We start from the raw sequence: 25,252 nt of genomic DNA on the forward strand, positions 1-25,252 counted from the left end.
AGGCTGGAACTTGATTTTGCTCTAAAGCACCTTGACAGAAAACCGTAAGCCCTAGAAAAATTTTGAAAACATTTTACCGGAGCAGACATACGTATCGATGTCATGTCCGAGTTTCATACCGATTGCACGATATTTGGGCGTGGCGGCGATTTCAAAATTTATTTGGGGTCAGAATCGCACTGCTTCCCACACTCTAACGAAACGTCAGTTACACTCTAGGTTTTGGCAGTTGAGCTTTTCGGTTCGTCAGTTGGAAATTTTGCTCGTTTTTTGCTTTTACGTCGCCGTCATAACGCCGATTCCCCATAAAAGTAATAGCTCCAATGCCGGGAACAAGCCACACGTTTTGATACCACTTTTGTGGGTGGGCTCGCAGCGGTGCGAGCCGCATTCCGGTCTACGGAAGAATAAGTTATACTAGAAAATTCCTGAAGAAATTTAACCGGGGCCTGCCAAAGTGTGCCCGTCGATTTTGACCCAGCGTTCTGATGCTAAACATTAGCATCCATGCTAAAGAAAGCTGCAATGTCATCAATACAATGTGGAGAGTCACAAGCATGACTTACTGCATTCAGTATATTAAATATGGGTAATAAGTAAAGGATATAGCTAATACCTCATGCAAGGTAAAAGGCTAATGCTAATGCTCTGCCTTGCTGCGCAAGGCAGAGCCCTAACCTGAGTGGAAAAGATCATGCAGGATAATCTTATTGCACTGCCTACGGCAATGCACCGGTGGGGAACAGAGAAATGCTAATGTTTGTGCTAATGCTAATGCACTGTCTTGCTGTGCAAGACAGTGCCCTAACTTGAGAGGAAAAGATAATGCAAGCTAATATCATTGCAGCGCCTGCGGCGCTGCATAGCCACGGCCAAATCTTAAGGCTTTTATTTGAAAATGTTCAGAATGTTTAATTTTAAATGGTCTATGTAATCCCATGTATAACAGTGATTTGGTTAAATCAGACATATAATGGTCAAAAGAGCACTTATTTATTGTAAAAATGTCCAGGCTTTTATTTTGAAATTTTTAAAAGTTATTTTAAAATTTCCACACTAATTCCATGTGTAACAATGGTTGGTTAAAAATAGTTATAAAAGGCCCAAAACACAAGCAGTTTCTAAAGTCCAGCTTTTTCTCTGAGTTCTGCCATAGTTAGAACTACAGTGATGCGTTTTTGTAGTCCTAATCAGCTGGCCCCTTTGTGTTCCGTTGCCATGGTAATGGATCCTCTGCCAGCTGTGAGTCAGACAGGGGGAGACTTAATTCTATCAGTTTGAGGCAGCCATTTTCCCTAAAATAGGCATGAGCCAGAAAGGAATCTTAAGGCTTTTATTTTGAAATTTTCATTGAGATTAATTTTAAATGGCCAATCTCATCCCATGTTTAACACTGATTGGGTTAAATCAGTTATATAGTGGTCAAAAGAGCAATTACTTGATGGAAAAATTGTCAAGGCTTTTATTTTGAAATTTACATTAAGTTTAATTTAAATGGTAACACTAATCCATGTGTAACTATGGAGTTTTGAAATCAGTTCTAAAATTCCCAAAAACCAAGTACTTGTCATGGCCAGCTGATTCCTCATCAGTAGTAACTGACAGTTCTGCCATGTTGTAGTTCTGACAATCAGCTCTAACCTCTTTTGTAGGCACTGAGTGTTCCGCCATGTTGTAGTTCTAACCTGCAGTCATTGTAGTTCTAAAGAGCAGCTCAGTCCTCCTCAGTAGTAACTGACAGTTCCACCATGTTGTAGTTTTTAGATTCACCTATGACCTCTTCTGTAGGCACTGAGTGTTCCGCCATGTTGTAGTTCTAACCTTCAGGAATTGTAGTTCTAAAGAGGAGGTCAACTGTCATGTCAGTGTGACACACAAGGACAGCTTAATTCTAAGTGCTTGAAGAAGTTAGTTTTTCTGACAGGCCTGAGAGAATTCCAGGTTTATTTCGAAATTTTTATTAAGCTTAATTTAAAATTGCCAAACTATCCTGTCTGTAACAGTGGTTGCTTACCAATTAGTTTATAAAAGCCCCAAACACAATGTAATTCTAAAGGCCAGCTCATTCCTCCTCAGCAGTAACTGACAGTTACTGTTGTAGTTCTGACAATCAGCTCTGACCTCTTTTGTAGGCACTGAGTGTTCCGCCATGTTGTAGTTCTAACCTTCAGGAATTGTAGTTCTAAGAGGTCAACAGTCATGTGTGAGGCAGAGACAGATTTCTATCTTTGTGAGACAGCTCAGTCAGTTATAATGGAAAAAGCAGCCCGAACAACTCCTTGCCGTTCGGAACTGTGATACGTATGAGAAAACCGTTTGAAGCATATGAGAGAGCTATTTTTTTGTCTCCAATAGTCCTGCAAATCAAATCTGTAGCTCATTCATAGTAATTACAGCGATGAGAGAAAAATGGTGTGTGTTGAGGTCTGAAATTTTCCAGAAATGTATGAAAATATATGGTGGAGAAGCGTCAGTTAGGCGGAACTTGATTTTGCTCTAAACACCTTGACAGAAAACCGTAAGCCCTAGAAAAACTTTTGAAACCTTTTTACCGGAGCAGACATACGTATCGATGTCATGTCTGAGTTTCATACCGATTGCACGATATTTGTGGCGTGGCGGCGATTTCAAATTTATTTGGGGTCAGAATCGCACTGCTTCCCACACTCTAACGAAACGTCAGTTACACTCTAGGTTTTGGCAGTTGAGCTTTTCGGTTCGGCAGTTGGAAATTTTGCTCGTTTCGCTTTTTACGTCGCCGTCATAACGCGATTCCCCATAAAAGTAATAGCTCCAATGCCGGAACAAAAGCCGCACGTTTTGATACCACATTTGTGGGTGGGCTCGCAGCGGTACGAGCCGCATTCCGGTCTACGGAAGAAAAATAAAGAAGAACTAGAAAATTCCTGAAGAAATTTAACCGGGGCCTGCCAAAGTGTGCCCGTTGATTTTGACCCAGCGTTCTGATGCTAAACATTAGCATCCATGCTAAAGAAAGCTGCAATGTCATCAATACAATGTGGAGAGTCACAAGCATGACTTACTGCATTCATATACTAAATATGGGTAATAAGTAAGGGAAATAGCTAATACCTCATGAAAGGTAAAAGGCTAATGCTAATCCTCTGCCTTGCTCCGCAAGGCAGAGCCCTAACCTGACTGGAAAGGATCATGCAGGATAATCTTATTGCACTGCGTACGGCAGTGCACTGGTGGGGAACAGAGAAATGCTAATGTTTGTGCTAATGCTAATGCACTGTCTTGCTGCGCAAGACAGTGTCCTAACTTGAGAGGAAAAGATAATGCAAGCTAATATCATTGCAGCGCCTGCGGCGCTGCATTAGCCACGGCCGAATCTTAAGGCTTTTATTTTGAAATGTTCAGAATGTTTCATTTTAAATGGTCATTGTAATCCCTGTATAACAGTGATTGGTTAAATCAGACATATAATGGTCAAAAGAGCACTTATTTAATCTAAAAATTCTCAAGGCTTTTATTTTGAATTTTTTTTTAAAGCTTAATTTAAAATTTCCACACTAATTCCATGTGTAACAATGGTTGGTTTAAAAATAGTATAAAAGGCCCAAAACACAGCAGCTCTAAAGTCCAGCTTTTTTCTCTGAGTTCTGCCATAGTTAGAACTACAGTGATGCGTTTTTGTAGTCCTAATCAGCTGGCCCCTTTGTGTTCTGTTGCCATGGTAATGGATCCTCTGCCAGCTGTGAGTCAGACAGGGGGAGACTTAATTCTATCAGTTTGAGGCAGCCATTTTGCCTAAAATAGGCAGAGCTAGAAAGGAATCTTAAGGCTTTTATTTTGAAATTTTCATTGAGATTAATTTTAAATGGCCAATCTCATCCCATGTTTAACACTGATTGGGTTTAAATCAGTTATATAGTGGTCAAAAGAGCAATTACTTGATGGAAAAAATTGTCAAGGCTTTTATTTTGAAATTTACATTAAGCTTAATTTTAATGGTAACACTAATCCCCATGTGTAACTATGGAGTTTTGAAATCAGTTCTAAAATTCCCAAAAACCAAGTACTTGTCATGGCCAGCTCATTCCTCCTCAGTAGTAACTGACAGTTCTGCCATGTTGTAGTTTTTATATTCACCTATGACCTCTTCTGTAGGCACTGAGTGTTCTGCCATGTTGTAGTTCTAACGTTCAGGAATTGTAGTTCTAAAGAGGAGGTCAACTGTCATGTCAGTGTGACACACAAGGAGAGACTTAATTCTAAATGCTTGAAGAAGTTAGTTTTTCTGACAGGCCTGAGAGAAATATTCAAGGTTTTATTTTGAAATTTTCATTAAGCTTCATTTTAAATGTCCAAAATAATCCAAAGTTTAACAGTGGTTTTGTTAAAAAAGTCACATAATGCCCAAGAGAGCAATTACGTGATATAAAAGAATCTCAGGGCTTTTATTTGAAATTTTCATTAAGCTTAATTTGAAATTGCCACACTAATCCTGTGTGTAACAATGGTTGCTTAAAATCAGTTATAAAATGCTCAAACAAAGTAATTCTAAAGGCCAGCTCATTCCTCCTCAGTAGTAACTGACAGTTCCGCCATGTTGTAGTTCTGACAATCAGCTCTGACCTCTTTTGTAGGCACTGAGTGTTCCGCCATGTTGTAGTTCTGACCTTCAGGAATTGTAGTTCTAAAGAGGTCAACTGTCATGTGTGTGAGGCAGAGACAGATTCTATCTTTGTGAGACAGCTCAGTCAGTTATAATGGAAAAAGCAGCCCGAACAACTCCTTGCCGTTCGGGAACCGTGATACGTATCGGAAAACCGTTTGAAGCATATGAGAGAGCTATTTTTTGTCTCCGATAGTCCTGCAAATCAAATCTGTAGCTCATTCATAGTAATTGCAGCGATGATATAAAAATGGTGTGTGTTGAGGTCTGAAATTTTCCATAAAAATATGAAATATATGGTGGAGAGCGTCAGTTAGGCTGGAACTTGATTTTGCTCTAAAGCACCTTGACAGAAAACCGTAAGACCTAGAAAAATTTTGAAAACATTTTACCGGAGCAGACATACGTATCGATGTCATGTCCGAGTTTCATACCGATTGCACGATATTTGTGGGCGTGGCGGCGATTTCAAAATTTATTTGGGGTCAGAATCGCACTGCTTCCCACACTCTAACGAAACGTCAGTTACACTCTAGTTTGGGCAGTTTCTAACTGACAAAAATTTTTTGATGGTTTTTCGCTTTTTACTTTTCATCGTAACTCCGAATCCCACCAAAAGTAATAGCTCAATGCGGGAACGAGCCGCACGTTTTGATACCACTTTTGTGGGTGGGCTCGCAGCGGTGCGAGCCGCATTCCGGTCTACGGAAGAAAAATAAAGTTCTATAATAATAACTAGAAAATTCCTGAAGAAATTTAACCGGGGCCTGCCAAAGTGTGCCCGTCGATTTTGACCCAGCTTTCTGATGCTAAACATTAGCATCCATGCTAAAGAAAGCTGCAATGTCATCAATACAATGTGGAGAGTCACAAGCATGACTTACTGCATTCAGTACACTAAATATGGGTAATAAGTAAGGGAAATAGCTAATACCTCATGCAAGGTAAAAGGCTAATGCTAATGCTCTGCCTTGCTGCGCAAGGCAGAGCCCTAACCTGAGTGGAAAAGATCATGCAGGATAATCTTATTGCACTGCCTATGGCAGTGCACTGATGGGAAACAGAGAAATGCTAATGTTTGTGCTAATGCTAATGCACTGTCTTGCTGCGCAAGACAGTGCCCTAACTTGAGAGGAAAAGATAATGCAAGCTAATATCATTGCAGCGCCTGCGGCGCTGCATTAGCCACGGCCGAATCTTAAGGCTTTTATTTTGAAATGTTCAGAATGTTTAATTTTAAATGGTCAATGTAATCATGTATAACAGTGATTTGGTTAAATCAGACATAAAATGGTCAAAAGAGCACTTAAGTGATGGGAAAATTGTCAGGCTTTTATTTTGAAAATTTTTTAAAGCTTAATTTAAAATTTTCACACTAATTCCATGTGTAACAATGGTTGGTTAAAAAGAGTTATAAAAGGCCCAAAACACAAGCAGTTCTAAGTCCAGCTTTTTCCTCTGAGTTCTGCCATGTTAGAACTACAGTGATGCGTTTTTGTAGTCCTAACCACTGGCCCTGCTGTGTTCCATTGCTATGGTAAGGATCCTCTGCCAGCTGTGAGTCAGACAGGGGGAGACATAATTCTATCAGTTTGTGGCAGCCATTTTGCCTAAAATAGGCATGAGCCAGAAAGAGTCTTAAGGCTTTTATTTGGAAATTTTCAGTAAGCTTCATTTTAACTTTCCAAAATAATCTAAAGTGTAACAGTGGTGTATATAAAAAAGTCACATAATCCCCAAGAGAGCAATTCCATAATATAAACGAATGTCAGGGCTTTTATTTTGAAATTTTAATTCAAACTTAATTTAAAATTAACACACTAATCCTGTGTGTAACAATGGTTGGATAAAATCAGTTATAAAATGCCCAAAACACAAGTAGTTCTAAAGGCCAACAACTTACTCAGAGCTCTGCCATAATAAAAACTACAGTGATGCGTATTTGTAGTCCTAACCACTGGCCCTGCTGTGCTCCGTTGCTATGGTAATGGATCCTCTGCATGCTGTGAGTCAGACAGGGGGAGACATAATTCTATCAGTTTGAGGCAGCCATTTTCACTAAAATAGGCATGAGCCAGAAAGGAATATTAAGGCTTTTATTTTGAAATTTTCAGTAAGCCTCGTTTAAATGGCCCCAATCTATTCACATGAGTAACAGTGATTGTGTTAAATCAGTTCTAAAATGCTCCAAACAGCAATTGATATAAAAATTGTCAAGGCTTTTATTTTTGAAATTTCATTAAGCTTAATTTCATTAAGATTAATTAAACTTAATTAACACTAATCCCATGTGTAGCAAAGGTTGGTTAAAATCAGTTATAAAATGCCCAAAACACAAGTAGTTCTACAGGCCAGCTCCTTCCTCAGAGCTCTGCCACAGTAAAAACTACAGTGATGCGTTTTTGTAGTTCTAATTAGCTGCTCGGCCCTGCTGTGCTTCGTTGCTATGGTAATTAATCCTCTGCAACAGTCATGTGTGTGAGACAGAAAGAATTCTATCTTTGTGAGACACCCAGTCAGTTTTGACTGAAAAAAGCGGTCCAAACAACTCCTTCCCATTCGGAAACCGTGATACGTATCGGAAAACCGTTTGAAGCTTAAGAGGGCTATCTTTCGTCTCCGATAGTCCCGCTATTCATATCTGTACATCACTCACATTAATAACAGCGACAAGATAAAAATGGTGTGCGCTGAGGTCTGACATTTTTCAGAAATTACATGGAAGTGATCCTGGCTGAGCGAGTCGAAATCCTGTCGCATCACTTTGCTCTGAAGCCTAGACAGAAAACCATAAGCCCTAGAAAAATTTGAAAACATTTTACCGGAGCAGGCATGCGTATCTATGTCATGACCGAGTTTGATACCGATAGGGCGATATTTTGTGGGCGTGATGGCGATTTCAAAATTTATTTGGGGTCAGAATCGCACTGCTTCCACACTCTAACGAAACGTCAGTTACACTCTAGTTTGGGCAGTTTCTAACTGACAAGAATTTTTTGATGGTTTTTTTTTCGCTTTTTACTTTTTTATCGTAACTCCGAATCCCACCAAAAGTAATAGCTCCAATGCCGGGAACGAGCCGCACGTTTTGATACCACTTTTGTGGTGGGCTCGCAGCGGTGCGAGCCCGCATTCCGGTCTACGGAAGAAAAATAAAGTTCTATAATAATAATAATAATAATAAGAGGCGTTCTATTAGGTGAAGAACAATAGGTGCCTGCCATGCAATGCATGGAGGCAGTGACTGACTTGCTTCGCAAGTCAGTCACTGCTCTCCTTATGCATTGCTATGGGCAGGCCCCAATAAAGAGGCATTCTATTAGGTGAAGAACAATAGGTGCCTGCCATGCAATGCATGGAGGCAGTTACTGACTTGCTTCGCAAGTCAGTAACTGCTCTCCTTATGCATTGCTATGGGCAGGGCCCCAAATATATAAAGAGACATTCTATTGGGTGAAGATTAATAGGTGCCTGCCATGCAATGCATGGAGGCAGTGACTGACTTGCTTCGCAAGTCAGTCACTGCTCTCCTTATGCATTGCTATGGGCAGGCCCCAATAATAAAGAGACATTCTATTAGGTGAAGAACAATAGGTGCCTGCCATGCAATGCATGGAGGCAGTTACTGACTTGCTTCGCAAGTCAGTAACTGCTCTCCTTATGCATTGCTATGGGCAGGCCCCAATAAAGAGGCATTATTAGGTGTAGATTAATAGGTGCCTGCCATGCAATGCATGGAGGCAGTTACTGACTTGCTTCGCAAGTCAGTCACTGCTCTCCTTATGCATTGCTATGGGCAGGGCCCCAATAAAGAGGCATTCTATTAGGTGAAGAACAATAGGTGCCTGCCATGCAATGCATGGAGGCAGTTACTGACTTGCTTCGCAAGTCAGTAACTGCTCTCCTTATGCATTGCTATGGGCAGGCCCCAATAATAAAGAAGCGTTCTATTGGGTGTAGATTAATAGGTGCCTGCCATGCAATGCATGGAGGCAGTGACTGACTTGCTTCGCAAGTCAGTCACTGCTCTCCTTATGCATTGCTATGGGCAGGCCCCAATAATAAAGAGATATTCTATTAGGTGTAGAACAATAGGTGCCTGCCATGCAATGCATGGAGGCAGTGACTGACATTGCTATGGGCAGGCCCCAATAACAGACATTATTTAAGATGCTTTACTCGGTTATTTAAGGTTTGCATAAATTTGTGATGGAAGCGAGAAGGTCAGGAATGAAATATTGAACTGATGAGAGAATGCAGAGCCTGCTGCTGGCAGAGCTCCGCCTCTACTGTAACATTTCTTCACCTTAGCTAACTAATGAAGCTGCAAAGGAAATCAAATTAGCGTTTTCCTGAAGTGTCTGAAGAACTGAGATGCCTTTAATTCCTGAGAGAAAATCTTAGAAACTCTTAGATAATTCCTGAAGTGATGTTAGCTTCTGTTGTGGTGGACCTGATAAAATCCAGAAATGTTCTGGTTTAATGAAGAACATTTATTTGGAGCTTTGCCTCTCATTAAAGCTCGTCGTCGTCTTCACTGGCCAGATCCAGCTCCTTGTCTTTCCGCTCGGCGCTCTCTGTCACAAACTCCTTCTGCTGCTCCTCCAGCGCCTGCAGCTCCCCCTGCAGGCGCTCCAGATGCAGCGCGCGCCGGTTCCTCAGCAGGCGCCGTGGGAACGGGTTCATGTCGCAGAAAGCAATGGCCGCCAACTTCCTGTTGAGGAGAGACGCCATTTTCAGCCAATGGAGCTGAATGATAAATGATCACAATAAACAACAATATTGTTGTTTGATTTAATAATGAATAGTAAACTTTAAATTCTAATGAACATTTAACACTGGAATGGGAAGACATTTAAACAAATGAAATGAAGTATCTCTGGAAACAAAACAACCCTTTAAAATAAAGTTTAAACACCAAACTGAAAACTTTCTCACCCAGTTTCTGCTGGAAAAACAATAAATCAAGAAGTTACAGTTACAGTTAATTGAACAGCACAAGAAGTGATTGACTGAAACACACTGAGCGTTTGCTGCAACCCAGAGTGTTCCCACAGTCAGCGTTCCCACACACAGACCGTTCCCACAGACACAGAGCGTTCCCACACACACAGGGTTCCCACAGATACAGAGTGTTCCCACAGACACAGGGTTCCCACAGATACAGAGCGTTCCCACAGATACAAAGCGTTCCCACACACAGACCGTTCCCACAGATACAGAGCGTTCCCACACACACAGGGTTCCCACAGATACAGAGCGTTCCCACAGATACAAAGCGTTCCCACATACAGAGCGTTGCCACACACACAGCTTTCCCTCAGACACAGAGCGTTCCCCAGACAGAGCGTTCCCACACACAGAGCGTTCCCACAGATACAGAGCGTTCCCACAGATACAGAGCGTTCCCACAGATACAGAGCGTTCCCACAGACAGAGCGTTCCCACAGATACAGAGCGTTCCCCCAGACAGAGCGTTCCCACACACAGAGCGTTCCCACAGATACAGAGCGTTCCCACAGATACAGAGCGTTCCCACAGACAGAGCGTTCCCACAGATACAGAGCGTTCCCACAGATACAGAGCGTTCCCACAGACAGAGCGTTCCCACAGATACAGAGCGTTCCCACAGACAGAGCGTTCCCACAGATACAGAGCGTTCCCACAGATACAGAGCGTTCCCACAACTAGATTTAAGGTGCACCTGCTGTCGGTGACGGTCTTGGTGAAGAAGCGCAGGTACTGGTAGATCTCCACGCTGTCGTGGATCTTCAGCAGGTCGTCTTCTTTGTACTTGAACAGGGCCAGAGCGTACCTGAAGATCACCTGCAGCCGGAGGCGGGGCAACTAGTTAGAGGGGCAGCAGGGGTAGTTTCTCTTGTGGTGCGTTCAGGACAGTGATGTGCGGCGAGGTTCATAGCTGGTCAGGTACTGACAGTCATAATCAGGTTTACAAACATAGACCTCCTGCATGTTGTTGTTTACATAAGGAAATTTCATGCATGCAGACGATGAAGGCAAATAGACAATTCATCTACATGTCATCCACAGCCGCGCTGCGGCAGCAGAATAACTAGATATTCTTCAATTCATGCTCCACAGCAAAGAGAAAACCGTTAAAGTCCAACTCAAAACCTTTCCTTTCTCACTCTGTCAACGCAGCTACAACGCAGACTCGTTGGCATAACAACTGACAACAACAAAACAAACAAAAACACAGAGCAGAACATTCAGTCTGTTGCAGCAGTTTGGTTATAGGCTTAATGTCTGTTTTGCAATTATTAATGAGTGATTGATGTGACAAGAGGAGAAAACTAAATATATTGCTGCCCTTCACTGTATAGCTAGCTCCATGACTAGCTCCATGACTAGCTCCATGACTAGCTCCACGACTAGCTCCATGGCTAGCTCCATGACTAGCTCCATGGCTAGCTCCATGACTAGCTACATGGCTAGCTCCATGGCTAGCTCCATGACTAGCAACATGACTAGCTCCATGACTAGCTCCATGGCTAGCTCCATGACTAGCTCCATGACTAGCTCCATGGCTAGCTCCATGACTAGCTCCATGGCTAGCTCCATGACTAGCTACATGGCTAGCTCCATGGCTAGCTCCATGACTAGCAACATGACTAGCTCCATGACTAGCTCCATGGCCAGCTCCATGGCTAACTCCATGACAAGCTCCATGGCTAGCTCCATGGCTAGCTCCATGGCTAGCTCCATGACTAGCAACATGACTAGCTCCATGACTAGCTCCATGGCTAGCTCCATGACTAGCTCCATGACTAGCTCCATGGCTAGCTCCATGACTAGCTCCATGGCTAGCTCCATGACTAGCTCCATGGCTAGCTCCATGGCTAGCTCCATGACTAGCTCCATGGCTAGCTCCATGACTAGCTCCATGGCTAGCTCCATGGCTAGCTCCATGACTAGCTCCATGACTAGCTCCATGACTAGCTCCATGGCTAGCTCCATGACTAGCAACATGACTAGCTCCATGACTAGCTCCATGGCCAGCTCCATGGCTAACTCCATGACTAGCTCCATGGCTAGCTACATGGCTAGCTCCATGGCTAGCTCCATGACTAGCAACATGACTAGCTCCATGACTAGCTCCATGGCTAGCTCCATGACTAGCTCCATGACTAGCTCCATGGCTAGCTCCATGACTAGCTCCATGGCTAGCTCCATGACTAGCTACATGGCTAGCTCCATGGCTAGCTCCATGACTAGCAACATGACTAGCTCCATGACTAGCTCCATGGCCAGCTCCATGGCTAACTCCATGACTAGCTCCATGGCTAGCTCCATGGCTAGCTCCATGACTAGCTCCATGACTAGCTCCATGGCTAGCACCATGACTAGCTCCATGACTAACTCCATGACTAGCTCCATGGCTAGCTCCATGACTAGCTCCATGACTAGCTCCATGGCTAGCTCCATGGCTAGCTCCATGACTAGCTCCATGGCTAGCTCCAAGACTAGCTCCATGACTAGCTCCATGGCTAACTCCATGACTAGTCATGTAGCTCCATGACTAGCTCCATGGCTAGCTCCATGACTAGCTCCATGACTAGCTCCATGACTAGCTCCATGGCTAACTCCATGACTAGCTCCATGACTAGCTCCATGGCTAGCTCCATGACTAGCTCCATGACTAGCTCCATGGCTAGCTCCATGACTAGCTCCATGACTAACTCCATGACTAGCTCCATGGCTAGCTCCATGACTAGCTCCATGACTAGCTCCATGACTAGCTCCATGGCTAGCTCCATGACTAGCTCCATGACTAGCTTCATGGCTAACTCCATGACTAGCTCCATGACTAGCTCCATGACTAGCTCCTTGGCTAACTCCATGACTAGCTCCATGACTAACTCCATGACTAGCTCCATGGCTAGCTCCATGACTAGCTCCATGGCTAGCTCCATGGCTAGCTCCATGACTAGCTCCATGGCTAGCTCCATGACTAGCTCCATGACTAGCTCCATGGCTAGCTCCATGGCTAACTCCATGACTAGCTCCATGACTAGCTCCATGGCTAACTCCATGGCTAGCTCCATGACTAGCTCCATGACTAGCTTCATGGCTAGCTCCATGGCTAGCTCCATGGCTAGCTTCATGGCTAGCTCCATGACTAGCTCCATGACTAGCTCCTTGGTTAACTCCATGACTAGCTCCATGACTAACTCCATGACTAGCTCCATGGCTAGCTCCATGACTAGCTCCATGGCTAGCTCCATGACTAGCTCCATGACTAGCTTCATGGCTAGCTCCATGGCTTGCTGTATGGCTAGCTTCATGGCTAGCTCCATGACTAGCTCCATGGCTAACTCCATGGCTAGCTCCATGACTAGCTCCATGACTAGCTCCATGGCTAACTCCATGACTAGCTCCATGGCTAGCTCCATGACTAGCTCCATGACTAGCTTCATGGCTAGCTCCATGGCTTGCTCTATGGCTAGCTTCATGGCTAGCTCCATGACTAGCTCCATGGCTAACTCCATGGCTAGCTCCATGACTAGCTCCATGACTAGCTTCATGGCTAGCTCCATGGCTAGCTTCATGGCTAGCTCCATGACTAGCTCCATGACTAGCTCCTTGGCTAACTCCATGACTAGCTCCATGACTAACTCCATGACTAGCTCCATGGCTAGCTCCATGACTAGCTCCATGGCTAGCTCCATGGCTAACTCCATGGCTAGCTCCATGACTAGCTCCATGACTAGCTCCATGGCTAACTCCATGACTAGCTCCATGGCTAGCTCCATGACTAGCTCCATGACTAGCTCCATGGCTAACTCCATGGCTAGCTCCATGACTAGCTCCATGACCAGCTCCATGGCCAACTCCATGACTAGCTCCATGACTAGCTCCATGGCTAACTCCATGGCTAGCTCCATGACTAGCTCCATGACCAGCTCCATGACTAGCTCCATGGCTAACTCCATGACTAGCTCCTTGGCTAGCTCCATGGCTAGCTTCATGGCAAGGTCCCTGGCTAGCTCCATGACTAGCTCCATGGCTAGCTTCATGGCTAGGTCCATGGCTAGCTCCATGACTAGCTCCATGACTAGCTTCATGGCTAGCTCCATGACTAGCTCCATGACTAGCTCCATGGCTAGCTCCATGGCTAACTCCATGACTAGCTCCATGACTAACTCCATGACTAGCTCCATGGCTAGCTCCATGGCTAGCTCCATGACTAGCTCCATGGCTAACTCCATGGCTAGCTCCATGACTAGCTCCATGACTAGCTCCATGGCTAACTCCATGACTAGCTCCATGACTAGCTCCATGGCTAACTCCATGGCTAGCTCCATGGCTAGCTCCATGGCTAGCTTCATGGCTAGCTCCATGGCAAGCTCCATGACTAGCTCGATGGCTAGCTCCATGGCTAGCTTCATGGCTAGGTCCATGGCTAGCTCCATGACTAGCTCCTTGGCTAGCTCCATGGCTAGCTTCATGGCAAGGTCCCTGGCTAGCTCCATGGCTAGATCCATGGCTAGCTCCATGACTAGCTCCATGGCTAGCTTCATGGCTAGGTCCATGACTAGCTCCATGGCTAGCTCCATGGCTAGCTCCATGACTAGCTCCATGGCTAGCTCCACAGCATGGTGTATTTATGTTTCTATTTATTTATCTTTGTTAATCTGCTCTGTACAGTTTCTGAAAAAAACAGACAGTGGTTTGGATTTGGGGAGATCGAAGGTCTTGCACTAAATGTAGCGAAACTAGCCGAGCGAAATGATCCAAAATGCCAACATGCAGTGACTGGCTGCTGCCAGGAAGTCACAGGAAGATGCAATTTTATATTTTGTAGATTTGTTCTAAAGAAGTATGTTTTTTTCTAGCCATGAAGCTTCTAGCTTCATGGCTAGCTCCATGGCTAGCTTGCTGTTGCTGTCTCTTCCTCTGCAGTGTGGAGTGTCAATGTCTGGGATCATGAGCGCCCCCTGCCATGAGGCCAGAGAACTGCCTGCCTCACCTCCAGTTCTCCGGTTTCTGATCGCTGCTGAGCACGAAACACGTTGCACACACAGTTGGTGACAAGATCAGTGTACATTATATACATGAGCTAAATGATGTAAAATCAGTTGATACATTAAATGTTTTTTAGCCATTTAATTGGCGCCGTTCAGACAGGAGGAGCTGCTATCGACTGGCAGCCAGTGCAGTTAGTGAGACGCTGATCAGTCCAGGTGAGGCTCGGCTTCCTGCTGCCTCACCTGCTGCACTTCTGAGCATTTTAATGAAAATATGCAAAAATTCAGCAATTTTGATCAAAAAAATTATCAAAATTGTCTAAGCTAAATGAAAAATAAATACTTTGTAGTTAAAACCGCTGGGTGAAAATCTGAATTATTTTATCACTATATTTTCCACGTCACCAGTTCAGGGTCAGTCCTCTGAGTTGTGGCCCTTTCAGAGCCAGTTTGGTGTTGTGGTGCGTTCAGGGTACCTTGGAGCCCTCGTACAGGAAGGCGTCCCACAGCGGCAGCAGGATGCCGCTGGGCAGACTCTCCACGAAGACGACCAGGAACCAGTTGAAGGTGACCAGCGACACGTCAACCCCGTGACCCTCCAGGTGAGCCGCCAGCCGGGGGAGTTTCTCTGCCATGAAGTCCTTCAGGACCCGCTGGTCGGCCTGAACGGGAACGCATCATCAGCGGGCGACCCGTCACCGGGGATGACGGCGCCCGGCTGAGACTCACCTGAGAGGCCAGCAGGTTCTTAGTGTAGTAGTCCTGAGGCATGATGCCGTCCACCAGCGCCACCAGGCACCAGAAGGCGTCTTCCTCGCTCTGCAGGACCAGCAGGGCGACGGCCGCCAGCCTGAGGGACACCGCAAGGTCACCACGGGGTCACCACGGGGTCACCTGACCAGTGTCAACCCTCCTACCTGTTAAGCCCCTGGCAGTAGCCGACTGCTGGGTTGTGCCAGGAGAACGCCAGCAAGATGTGGCGCAGCTGCTGGAGGGCGGGGCTTGAGGGCGAGGAGAAGTTCTGATTGGTGGTCAGGGTTCTGTGCAGGTCCAGCTGGATCTGCCTGCAGGCTGGGTGCGGCGACGTCCGGCTCTTTTCGCACAGCTGCAAGCGCAGTGAGGGTCAGTCGCAGCTCGGCCGCACCGCGTCGGCCCGGAGCGTCGGCCCGGAGCGTCGGCCCGGAGCGTCGGCCCGGAGCGTCGGCCCGGAGCGTCGACCTACCTGCTGGTACCGCTGGGGGTGGCGCTCCCAGACGGTTCTGGTTCTGGTCCGGACCAGCCAGCGCCACATTCTCTGCCGGTACTGCTGAGGGACGCCGGCGCGCAGCAGAACCTTCAGCTCTGGAGACGGACACAGGTCGTCCTCAGAGCGGCCGGCCAGGTACTGTGCCCAGCGGGCCAGCAGGGGCGCTCCATGCTGTCCTGCAGGACCAGACACAACCAGAACCAGAACCGGCCCAATGGGTTAGAGCAGCAGGAAACACTTATACAATAACATTTCATGTTTGCTCTGTCATCCAATAAGGTTTCAGCAAAGCTTCTAATATTTTATGATGTCATGAACAGTGGTGCAGTAAACCCTGAATTGTGTCTGCAGGCAATAGAGAAGGACCTGCTGCAGCAACAGGAAGGGGCGGGACGGACCGCTGTCAGTCTCATGCCTTTTATGGAAATGGGGCCGTTGCATTCCGGAAGTGAAGGGGGCGCTATTTTGATTTTCCTTTATCTGTGATATATTTTCACCTTTAGGAAGGATTTTCACTCTCAGCTTGTATGTGATCTTTTGTTTAACAGATTCTGTAGCTTCCTCTGTTCTTCTAAATCTGCATCTTTTGGGCCTGATACTGCCTCTAGTGGCGAGGGGACATAACACAACTAATATCATTACTTTACACTAAGATCAAATACAAGCTGAGAGTGAAAAGCAAAGCAAAATCAAAAGTGGATGATAATATAGGAAATAGCGCCCCCTTCACTTCTGGAGTGCAACGGCCCCATTTGCATATAAGGCATGAGACTGACAGAGGTCCGTCCCGCCCCTTCCTGTTGCTGCCACAGGTGAACTAGAGGCAATCAGGCAGCAGCCTGTCAGTCGGCGCTCAGGGCAGCAGTCTGACCTGCTGCAGCAGGCTGCAGCTGCGGATCTCCAGCGCCTGGATCTTGGCCAGCAGCTTCATGTCCTCCACCTCGTAGTCGGGGACGATCTTAAAGCCGTAGTCGTCGTGATCCCTGCAGACGGAGCACAGGGCGCATTTACCCGCTTCCTGACAGGGAACGAGAGCAGGAAGCTGGTGTCCAGGTGTTCCTACCTGTCCGCGCTCAGCTTCACGACGCCCTTCGGCTCTCCCTCCCAGGGCGTCTTGGATCAGCCGCTGCACGGCCTCCTGCTGCTCCGGCGCCAGAGCTTTGGCCTCCTGCAGCCTCTGCAGGACGCCCAGGTAACGGCTCTCCATCTGGCAGTTGGCGGCCTCCAGGTACGCACACTGCAGCCAATCAGAGAGCAGGAACATGTCAAGCAGAACCAGAACCTTACGGGCCGGGTCCAGTAAGGAACCAGACACGCACCAGTCTTCCCAGCATTCCTATCGTTCCCAAGTTCCCAGTGTTCCCACCTTCGCCATCAGGCTCCTCTCCTGCTCGGAGCTTTTCCTCCACAGTTTGGTCAGCTGGTAGATCTCCGAGTTCAGGAACCGGTTCTGGGTTTGATACGCCACCAAGTCGTCCTGAAGAACAGAACCGGAACAGAACCAACCAGACTTCATCCTACGTGCCTCTACACACGGATCAGAACCTGAACCGGATCAAGTGAGGCAGCTGAACTCCACCTTGAGATTCTCCATCTGCTGCCTGTGGTCCTGAGGGTTCTGGACGGACCCAGAGGAGTCCTGGTGCCGAGGATCCGACAGGCAGGAGGTCACCTGATCAGTCAGCTTCATGATGACCTGTCAGGAAACAGAAGTACAATCAGTGCAGCTGGAAACGGAATCAGATGACCAGAACCTCAGGTCATCTAGAGGCCACCTAGAGGTCATCTAGAGGTCATCTAGAGGCCACCTAGAGGTCATCTAGAGGTCATCTAGAGGCCACCTAGAGGTCATCTAGAGGCCACCTAGAGGGCATCGAGAGGCCGTCTAGAGTTTATCTAGAGGTCATTTAGAGGTCATCTAGAGGTCATTTAGAGGTCATCTAGAGGTCATCAAGAGGCCATCTAGAGGTCATTTGGAGGTCATCTAGAGGTAATCTAGAGGCCACCTAGAGGTCATCTGGAGGTCATCTAGAGGTCATCTAAAGGCCACCTAGAGGTCATCGAGAGGCCACCTAGAGGTCATCAAGAGGCCATCTAGAGGTCATTTAGAGGTCATCTAGAGGCCACCTAGAGGTCATCTAAAGGCCACCTAGAGGCCATCTAGAGGTCATCTAGAGGCCATCTAGAGGTCATTTGGAGGTCATCTAGAGGCCACCCAGAGGTCATCTAGAGGCCATCTAGAGGTCATTTGGAGGTCATCAAGAGGCCATCTAGAGGTCATCTAGAGGCCATCTAGAGGTCATTTGGAGGTCATCAAGAGGCCATCTAGAGGTCATCTAGAGGCCACCTAGAGGTCATTTGGAGGTCATCTAGAGGCCACCCAGAGGTCATCGAGAGGCCGTCTAGAGTTTATCTAGAGGTCATTTAGAGGTCATCTAGAGGTCATTTAGAGGTCATCTAGAGGTCATCAAGAGGCCATCTAGAGGTCATTTGGAGGTCATCTAGAGGTCATCTAAAGGCCACCTAGAGGTCATCGAGAGGCCACCTAGAGGTCATCTAGAGGTCATCAAGAGGCCATCTAGAGGTCATTTAGAGGTCATCAAGAGGCCATCTAGAGGTCATTTAGAGGTCATCTAGAGGTCATCTAGAGGTCATTTAGAGGTCATCTAGAGGCCATCTAGAGGTCATCTAGAGGTCATTTAGAGGTCATCTAGAGGCCACCTAGAGGTCATTTGGAGGTCATCTAGAGGCCACCCAGAGGTCATCAAGAGGCCACCTAGAGGTCATCTAGAGGTCATCTAGAGGCCACCTAGAGGTCATCTATGGGCCATCTAGAGGTCATCTAGCGGTCATCTAGAGGCCACCTAGAGGTCATCTGGAGGTCATCTAGAGGTCATCTAGAGGCCACCTAGAGGTCATCTGGAGGTCATCTAGAGGCCATCTAGAGGCCACCTAGAGGTCATCTGGAGGTCATCCAGAGGCCATCTAGAGGCCACCTAGAGGTCATCTAAAGGCCACCTAGAGGCCATCTAGAGGTCATTTGGAGGTCATCAAGAGGCCATCTAGAGGTCATCTAGAGGTCATTTAGAGGTCATCTAGAGGTCATCTAGAGGCCACCTAGAGGTCATTTGGAGGTCATCTAGAGGCCACCCAGAGGTCATCGAGAGGCCACCTAGAGGTCATCTAGAGGTCATCTAGAGGCCACCTAGAGGTCATCTATGGGCCATCTAGAGGTCATCTAGCGGTCATCTAGAGGCCACCTAGAGGTCATCTGGAGGTCATCTAGAGGCCACCTAGAGGTCATCTGGAGGTCATCTAGAGGTCATCTAGAGGCCACCTAGAGGTCATCTGGAGGTCATCCAGAGGCCATCTAGAGGCCACCTAGAGGTCATCTGGAGGTCATCTAGAGGTCATCTAGAGGCCACCTAGAGGTCATCTGGAGGTCATCCAGAGGCCATCTAGAGGCCACCTAGAGGTCATCTGGAGGTCATCTAGAGGTCATCTAGAGGCCACCTAGAGGTCATCTAGAGGTCATCTAGAGGCCACCTAGAGGTCATCTAAAGGCCACCTAGAGGTCATCGAGAGGCCGTCTAGAGTTTATCTAGAGGTCATTTAGAGGTCATCTAGAGGTCATTTAGAGGTCATCTAGAGGTCATCAAGAGGCCATCTAGAGGTCATTTGGAGGTCATCTAGAGGTAATCTAGAGGCCACCTAGAGGTCATCTGGAGGTCATCTAGAGGTCATCTAAAGGCCACCTAGAGGTCATCGAGAGGCCACCTAGAGGTCATCAAGAGGCCATCTAGAGGTCATTTAGAGGTCATCTAGAGGCCACCTAGAGGTCATCTAAAGGCCACCTAGAGGCCATCTAGAGGTCATTTGGAGGTCATCAAGAGGCCATCTAGAGGTCATCTAGAGGCCATCTAGAGGTCATTTGGAGGTCATCTAGAGGCCACCCAGAGGTCATCTAGAGGCCATCTAGAGGTCATTTGGAGGTCATCAAGAGGCCATCTAGAGGTCATCTAGAGGCCATCTAGAGGTCATTTGGAGGTCATCAAGAGGCCATCTAGAGGTCATCTAGAGGCCACCTAGAGGTCATTTGGAGGTCATTAGAGGCCACCCAGAGGTCATCGAGAGGCCGTCTAGAGTTTATCTAGAGGTCATTTAGAGGTCATCTAGAGGTCATTTAGAGGTCATCTAGAGGTCATCAAGAGGCCATCTAGAGGTCATTTGGAGGTCATCTAGAGGTCATCTAAAGGCCACCTAGAGGTCATCTAGAGGTCATCAAGAGGCCATCTAGAGGTCATTTAGAGGTCATCAAGAGGCCATCTAGAGGTCATCTAAAGGCCACCTAGAGGCCATCTAGAGGTCATTTGGAGGTCATCAAGAGGCCATCTAGAGGTCATCTAGAGGTCATTTAGAGGTCATCTAGAGGTCATCTAGAGGCCACCTAGAGGTCATTTGGAGGTCATCTAGAGGCCACCCAGAGGTCATCGAGAGGCCACCTAGAGGTCATCTAGAGGTCATCTAGAGGCCACCTAGAGGTCATCTATGGGCCATCTAGGTCATCTAGCGGTCATCTAGAGGCCACCTAGAGGTCATCTGGAGGTCATCTAGAGGTCATCTAGAGGCCACCTAGAGGTCATCTGGAGGTCATCTAGAGGTCATCTAGAGGCCACCTAGAGGTCATCTGGAGGTCATCCAGAGGCCATCTAGAGGCCACCTAGAGGTCATCTAAAGGCCACCTAGAGGCCATCTAGAGGTCATTTGGAGGTCATCAAGAGGCCATCTAGAGGTCATCTAGAGGTCATTTAGAGGTCATCTAGAGGTCATCTAGAGGCCACCTAGAGGTCATTTGGAGGTCATCTAGAGGCCACCCAGAGGTCATCGAGGCCACCTAGAGGTCATCTAGAGGTCATCTAGAGGCCACCTAGAGGTCATCTATGGGCCATCTACAGGTCATCTAGCGGTCATCTAGAGGCCACCTAGAGGTCATCTGGAGGTCATCTAGAGGCCACCTAGAGGTCATCTGGAGGTCATCTAGAGGTCATCTAGAGGCCACCTAGAGGTCATCTGGAGGTCATCCAGAGGCCATCTAGAGGCCACCTAGAGGTCATCTGGAGGTCATCTAGAGGTCATCTAGAGGCCACCTAGAGGTCATCTGGAGGTCATCCAGAGGCCATCTAGAGGCCACCTAGAGGTCATCTGGAGGTCATCTAGAGGTCATCTAGAGGCCACCTAGAGGTCATCTAGAGGCCACCCATCCTCACCTGCTGCTTGGCGGCGTTCTTCTCCTCCAGCAGCCTGACCTCTTCCTGCAGCTCAGCCAGCTGAGCGTCTCTGTCGTCCAGGCGACGCCTCAGCGCCTCGGCCTCCATCTTGGCGCCATCCAGCCGGGCCCTCAGGTCCGCCGCCAGCCGCTCGCCGTGCCGCAGCAGCTCCAGGCGCCGCCGCTCGTCCTGCGCCGCCAGGAACTCGCTGCAGATGCGCTTCTCCAGCTGCGCCGCCTCCAGCGCCTTGTGGAGGATCCAGACCAGCTCCTGCGGGACACACTGCGTCGGTTCTGGTTCTGGAGGAGCGGCGGGTCCGGCCTTACCGCCTCACCTTCTGACCCTTGACCTCCTCCATCAGCATCTGCTTCTCCTGCTGCAGGTGGGCCGTCGGCTCCGAGAACGCCGCGTCCCCGCAGGGGACCGACATGGAAGACGAGACCCGGGACTTGGACCACCAGCTGAGGGACGAAGACGCCGACCTCTGAGCTGCCGGGTCGGCCGCGGGGCCCTCTGAGGAGACAGGACGTGATGTCATCAGGAAGAGCTTTCAGAGAAAAGCCGGTCCAGCACCGGTTCTGATCTCAAAGGGTCTGTTTGCCTTCCAAACGGGTCGGGTTAAAGCCAGAACCAGAGAGGTCTGAAACCAGAACCCAGAAGGAACTGGGTACCTGCAGTACCCGGTGCTACCTGTGGGGGTGCCGCCTTCCTCCGGCCCGGTTCCTGTCCAGGGCAGAACATCGGCGTAGAACACTGAGGTCTGACTGGAGTCCTGAGACGTTCTCTTCCTCAGACTGGACCGAGTTCCTGTTCAGAACCAGAACCAGAACCAGACGGGTCATCTGAGCAGCAAGACAACAACTGAGTCAGAACCTTCCGGGTCCACTCACTGGATCTGGATGAGCGGGTGTTTGATGGAGACGCTGGCGAGCGAGGAGCGCTGGGCCGGAGCGATGGCCGCCGCCTCGCCCACCAGGCCCACAGGACCACGCTGCCTCGGCAGGAAGTCGTCTGCTCAGACAGGAAACAGAACCAGAACCTCAGCAGGAGGCGCAGAGTAAACATCACTTCCTGTGATGAGCAGCAGAGGCCAGCAGGGGGCGGCACAGCACCATGCTGATCATTTCACCTGAGCAGGTGATCAATCTGTGGGATGAAAGAAACGGGGCCGGAAAGCTCGGTTCTACACGTCCATTCGGGCCAAGAGAAGGCTCTGGTCCAGACTCTGATCAATGATGTCACAGAACCGGGCCGCCAGTTACAGAACCGGCCCTCCTGGACTGGAGGGTCTGCAGTGGCGCTGTGCAGCCTGCAGGGGGGGTGGAACCAGAACCTGGCCCGGAACCAGAACCAGGACCAGAGCTGGAACCAGGTCCAGAAGCAGGACCAGGACCAGTATTCACACCCACTGGACTTCCCAGGTTCCAGTTCTAGTTCTGGTCCTGGTTCTGATCCAGATTCCAGTTTCTGGTTCTGGTCCTGGACAGAACCGTCTTGTCCTCCTGCCTTCTGTTGCCTGCAGCAGCAGCTGTGATGTCACTTCCTGACCTCAGGATGATGTAATCTGAGTTCTGGAGCTCTTTGGGCCGGAAGTGGGTCAGAACTGTTTGGACCCTGGATCAGAAGAACCGGACTTCCTGTTGACCTGCAAAACGGCTCAGATAACAGCGACTCCCTGATGAAGAGCGGGGCGGTTCTGACTCAGTGAGGCTCGGTCCGATTCAGGGAAGTGAGTCAGACGGCGGCACTCCCTCCTGCAGAAAGGCTTTTCCAACAGGTGGGGGAGGGGGGACAGGATGTCAGCCCATCAGAACCAGTTCAACCAGTAAAGGCTCCAGCAGGTTACCAACAGAACTGGGTCATTCCTCTGGAGCCAGTTGGTCCTGAACCAGTCAGCTAAAGAACAACACGAACAGAACCAGAACCAGGCGACCCAAAGCAGAACCGTTACCTGAACCAGTTCAAACATCAATAAACCAGTTTAACCAGTAGAACCTTGAGAAGGTATTCACACCCACCGGACTTCCCAGGTTCCGACCCGTTCTGACCGGACCAGAAAAAAACATTTTTGGTTCTTTCTAACAGAAAATCTGGAAAGTGTGGCATGTTGTTGTTTCTGATACGCTACATAAAATCCATCGGGCAGGAGTCCAAATGTTCTGGTTCTGATCGCAGAGGTTCTTCAGAGAACATTAGAGAACCAGAACCAGACCTGGGATCAAACCCGAGCAGCTGGTTCTAGTGGATCTCACCTGTCAGGTTGTTGTTGGTCCGGTCCGGTCCAATAGACGTGTCCCGGTGCTGCCAGCGCTTCACCTGCAGCTGCTGCAGCCAGTACAGCATCAGCTCCTGACTCACCGCCTGAAACACAGGAGTGGGTCGGGTCGGTTCGGGTCGGGTTCTGATCCAGTCAGGAGACATGGCTCAGAGGTTTCTGCTAACCAGGAAGGTACGGAAAGTCAACAGGACCAAAACTCCAGCTGCTGTGGTTTCTCCTTCTGCTAGCATGTTAGCTTTGGTTGTATTTACCCAGAATGCCCTGCACTGTAGTCCACTTCCTGCTTTTGGAGCGTTCTCTGATCTGCTGGGCATTGACATTCAAACTGAATGTTTGGAGGACCAGAGGTCAGAGGTCGATTAGCATTCGCACCTCACCAACTGAACCGGACTCTCTCTGAAAACGGACTGGAGTTGGATTTCTGGACCAGTACCTGGTCCGGTACTGTTACGGAAACCTTTCCTCTCTTTTCCAGAAAGCTGCCAGAACCTTCACTGACCGGAAGGAACCCGGCCCAGTAGAACCAGTAGTCAAATGACTATTGGTCTCGCTAACTTTCCATACTTAGATCCACCTGAATATAACCGGACCGGATCCGGACCGACCCGGAGTTCCTACCTTGAGGATGAATGTGCGTTCGGGCGTCTGGATGTGAAAGGTGCCGCTCTCGGCGTTCAGCGGACAGGTGAAGGTGGCGCTGCTGAGTCGGATCCGGCCCAGTGGCGCCACGTCCTGCGGTGAGCGGAAGTAGAACAGCTGGTTCTGGTTCTGTTCGTAGCTGAACCAGCGCCGCTTCCAGGCCCTCAGGGGCCCCGCCTGCTTCTGCAGGAAGCCGCACAGTCTGGGCTCACCTGCAGCGCCGGGGGGGCGGGGCCACACCTGGCTGCTGGGGGGCGTGGCCTCCTGGTTCTCCATATGGCTGGGTCGACCCAAACAGGATGCAGTAGAACCGCCTTCCTCTGCTGACAGAAACTCACCAGGGTTCTGATGGCGTTCTTCTGGACACTGGAGGTTCTGATGGACTCCAGGTTCCTCTGGTCCGGCAGTCAGAACCTCAGATGGATCAGAACCGGGTTCCTCCACAGCCTGATCTGTAGAGCCTTCTGGGTTCTGGAGAACCTGGTGGGAACTTGTTTCTGGTGCTGGTTCTGGTCCTGCAGAACCTCCTGGTTCTGCCTGCTCAGAACCAGGTGGTTCTGGTCCGGTTGATTGTGGACTTGAAGGAGGTTCTGTTGACCCGGACAGGCAGCTGGGTCTGCTCTGAATCTGGTTCTGAGAATCTGGACCCAACTGGACCGGGTCGGTGGGAACAAGAAGTGAGTCGGAGGCGGGACTTCCTCCGTCCATCCTGCAAGGAGAAGAACTGGGTCAGACGGAACCAGAACCGGGCTAGTGCTGGCCTGGTTCTGTCCAGACTGATGATACAGCAGCTGTTCGACCCGGTTCTGGTTCTGTAGAGCTTCCAGAACTTCATGCCCGGGTTCGGTTGGAACCAGAACATCAGGTTCTGCTGAATGAAGAACAGCAGAACCAGCAGAACCTGAACAGAACCGTTTGGGCCTTACTGGGCGGAACCAGACGGAGGTTCTGATCGGGTCAGAAGGAAGAGACCAGAACCCGGAACCAACAGGTTCGGTTCTGCGGCGGTCTTACCTGAGTGGGCGGGGCCTCGGCGCACCCGGCGGCTCTGATTGGCTCCTGCTGTTGTTGTTTACCTGTTGGTGTTTGTGTCTCGCGCCCCTCGCTCAGCGGCTCGTGTCCCGCCGCTCCCGCTCCGCTCCGACCCAAACACACCCAACTTCCGCTCTTCACTTCAAAATAAGAGCAGGA

General features: G+C 48.7%; 1 protein-coding gene across 1 annotated transcript; it reads right to left on the reverse strand.

Annotated features, from left to right (window-relative positions):
* Positions 1 to 9,004: 9,004 nt before the first annotated feature.
* On the reverse strand, positions 9,005 to 24,784 carry LOC129360750 (TBC1 domain family member 2A-like). The gene is given in 19 exon segments (XM_055031143.1): positions 9,005 to 9,356; positions 10,347 to 10,468; positions 15,108 to 15,293; positions 15,361 to 15,481; positions 15,549 to 15,736; positions 15,854 to 16,035; positions 16,038 to 16,053; positions 16,749 to 16,860; positions 16,941 to 16,978; positions 16,980 to 17,114; positions 17,244 to 17,354; positions 17,457 to 17,573; positions 21,145 to 21,414; positions 21,479 to 21,657; positions 21,835 to 21,941; positions 21,943 to 21,951; positions 22,035 to 22,155; positions 23,397 to 23,505; positions 24,041 to 24,784. Coding segments are annotated over 19 exon segments (3,051 nt in total). The 5' UTR covers positions 24,770 to 24,784; the 3' UTR covers positions 9,005 to 9,157.
* Positions 24,785 to 25,252: the final 468 nt, after the last annotated feature.

Source organism: Poeciliopsis prolifica, unplaced genomic scaffold (assembly GCF_027474105.1).
Source record: "Poeciliopsis prolifica strain line A6 unplaced genomic scaffold, Auburn_PproV2 SCAFFOLD006, whole genome shotgun sequence".
Classification (NCBI taxonomy): Eukaryota; Metazoa; Chordata; class Actinopteri; order Cyprinodontiformes; family Poeciliidae; genus Poeciliopsis; species Poeciliopsis prolifica.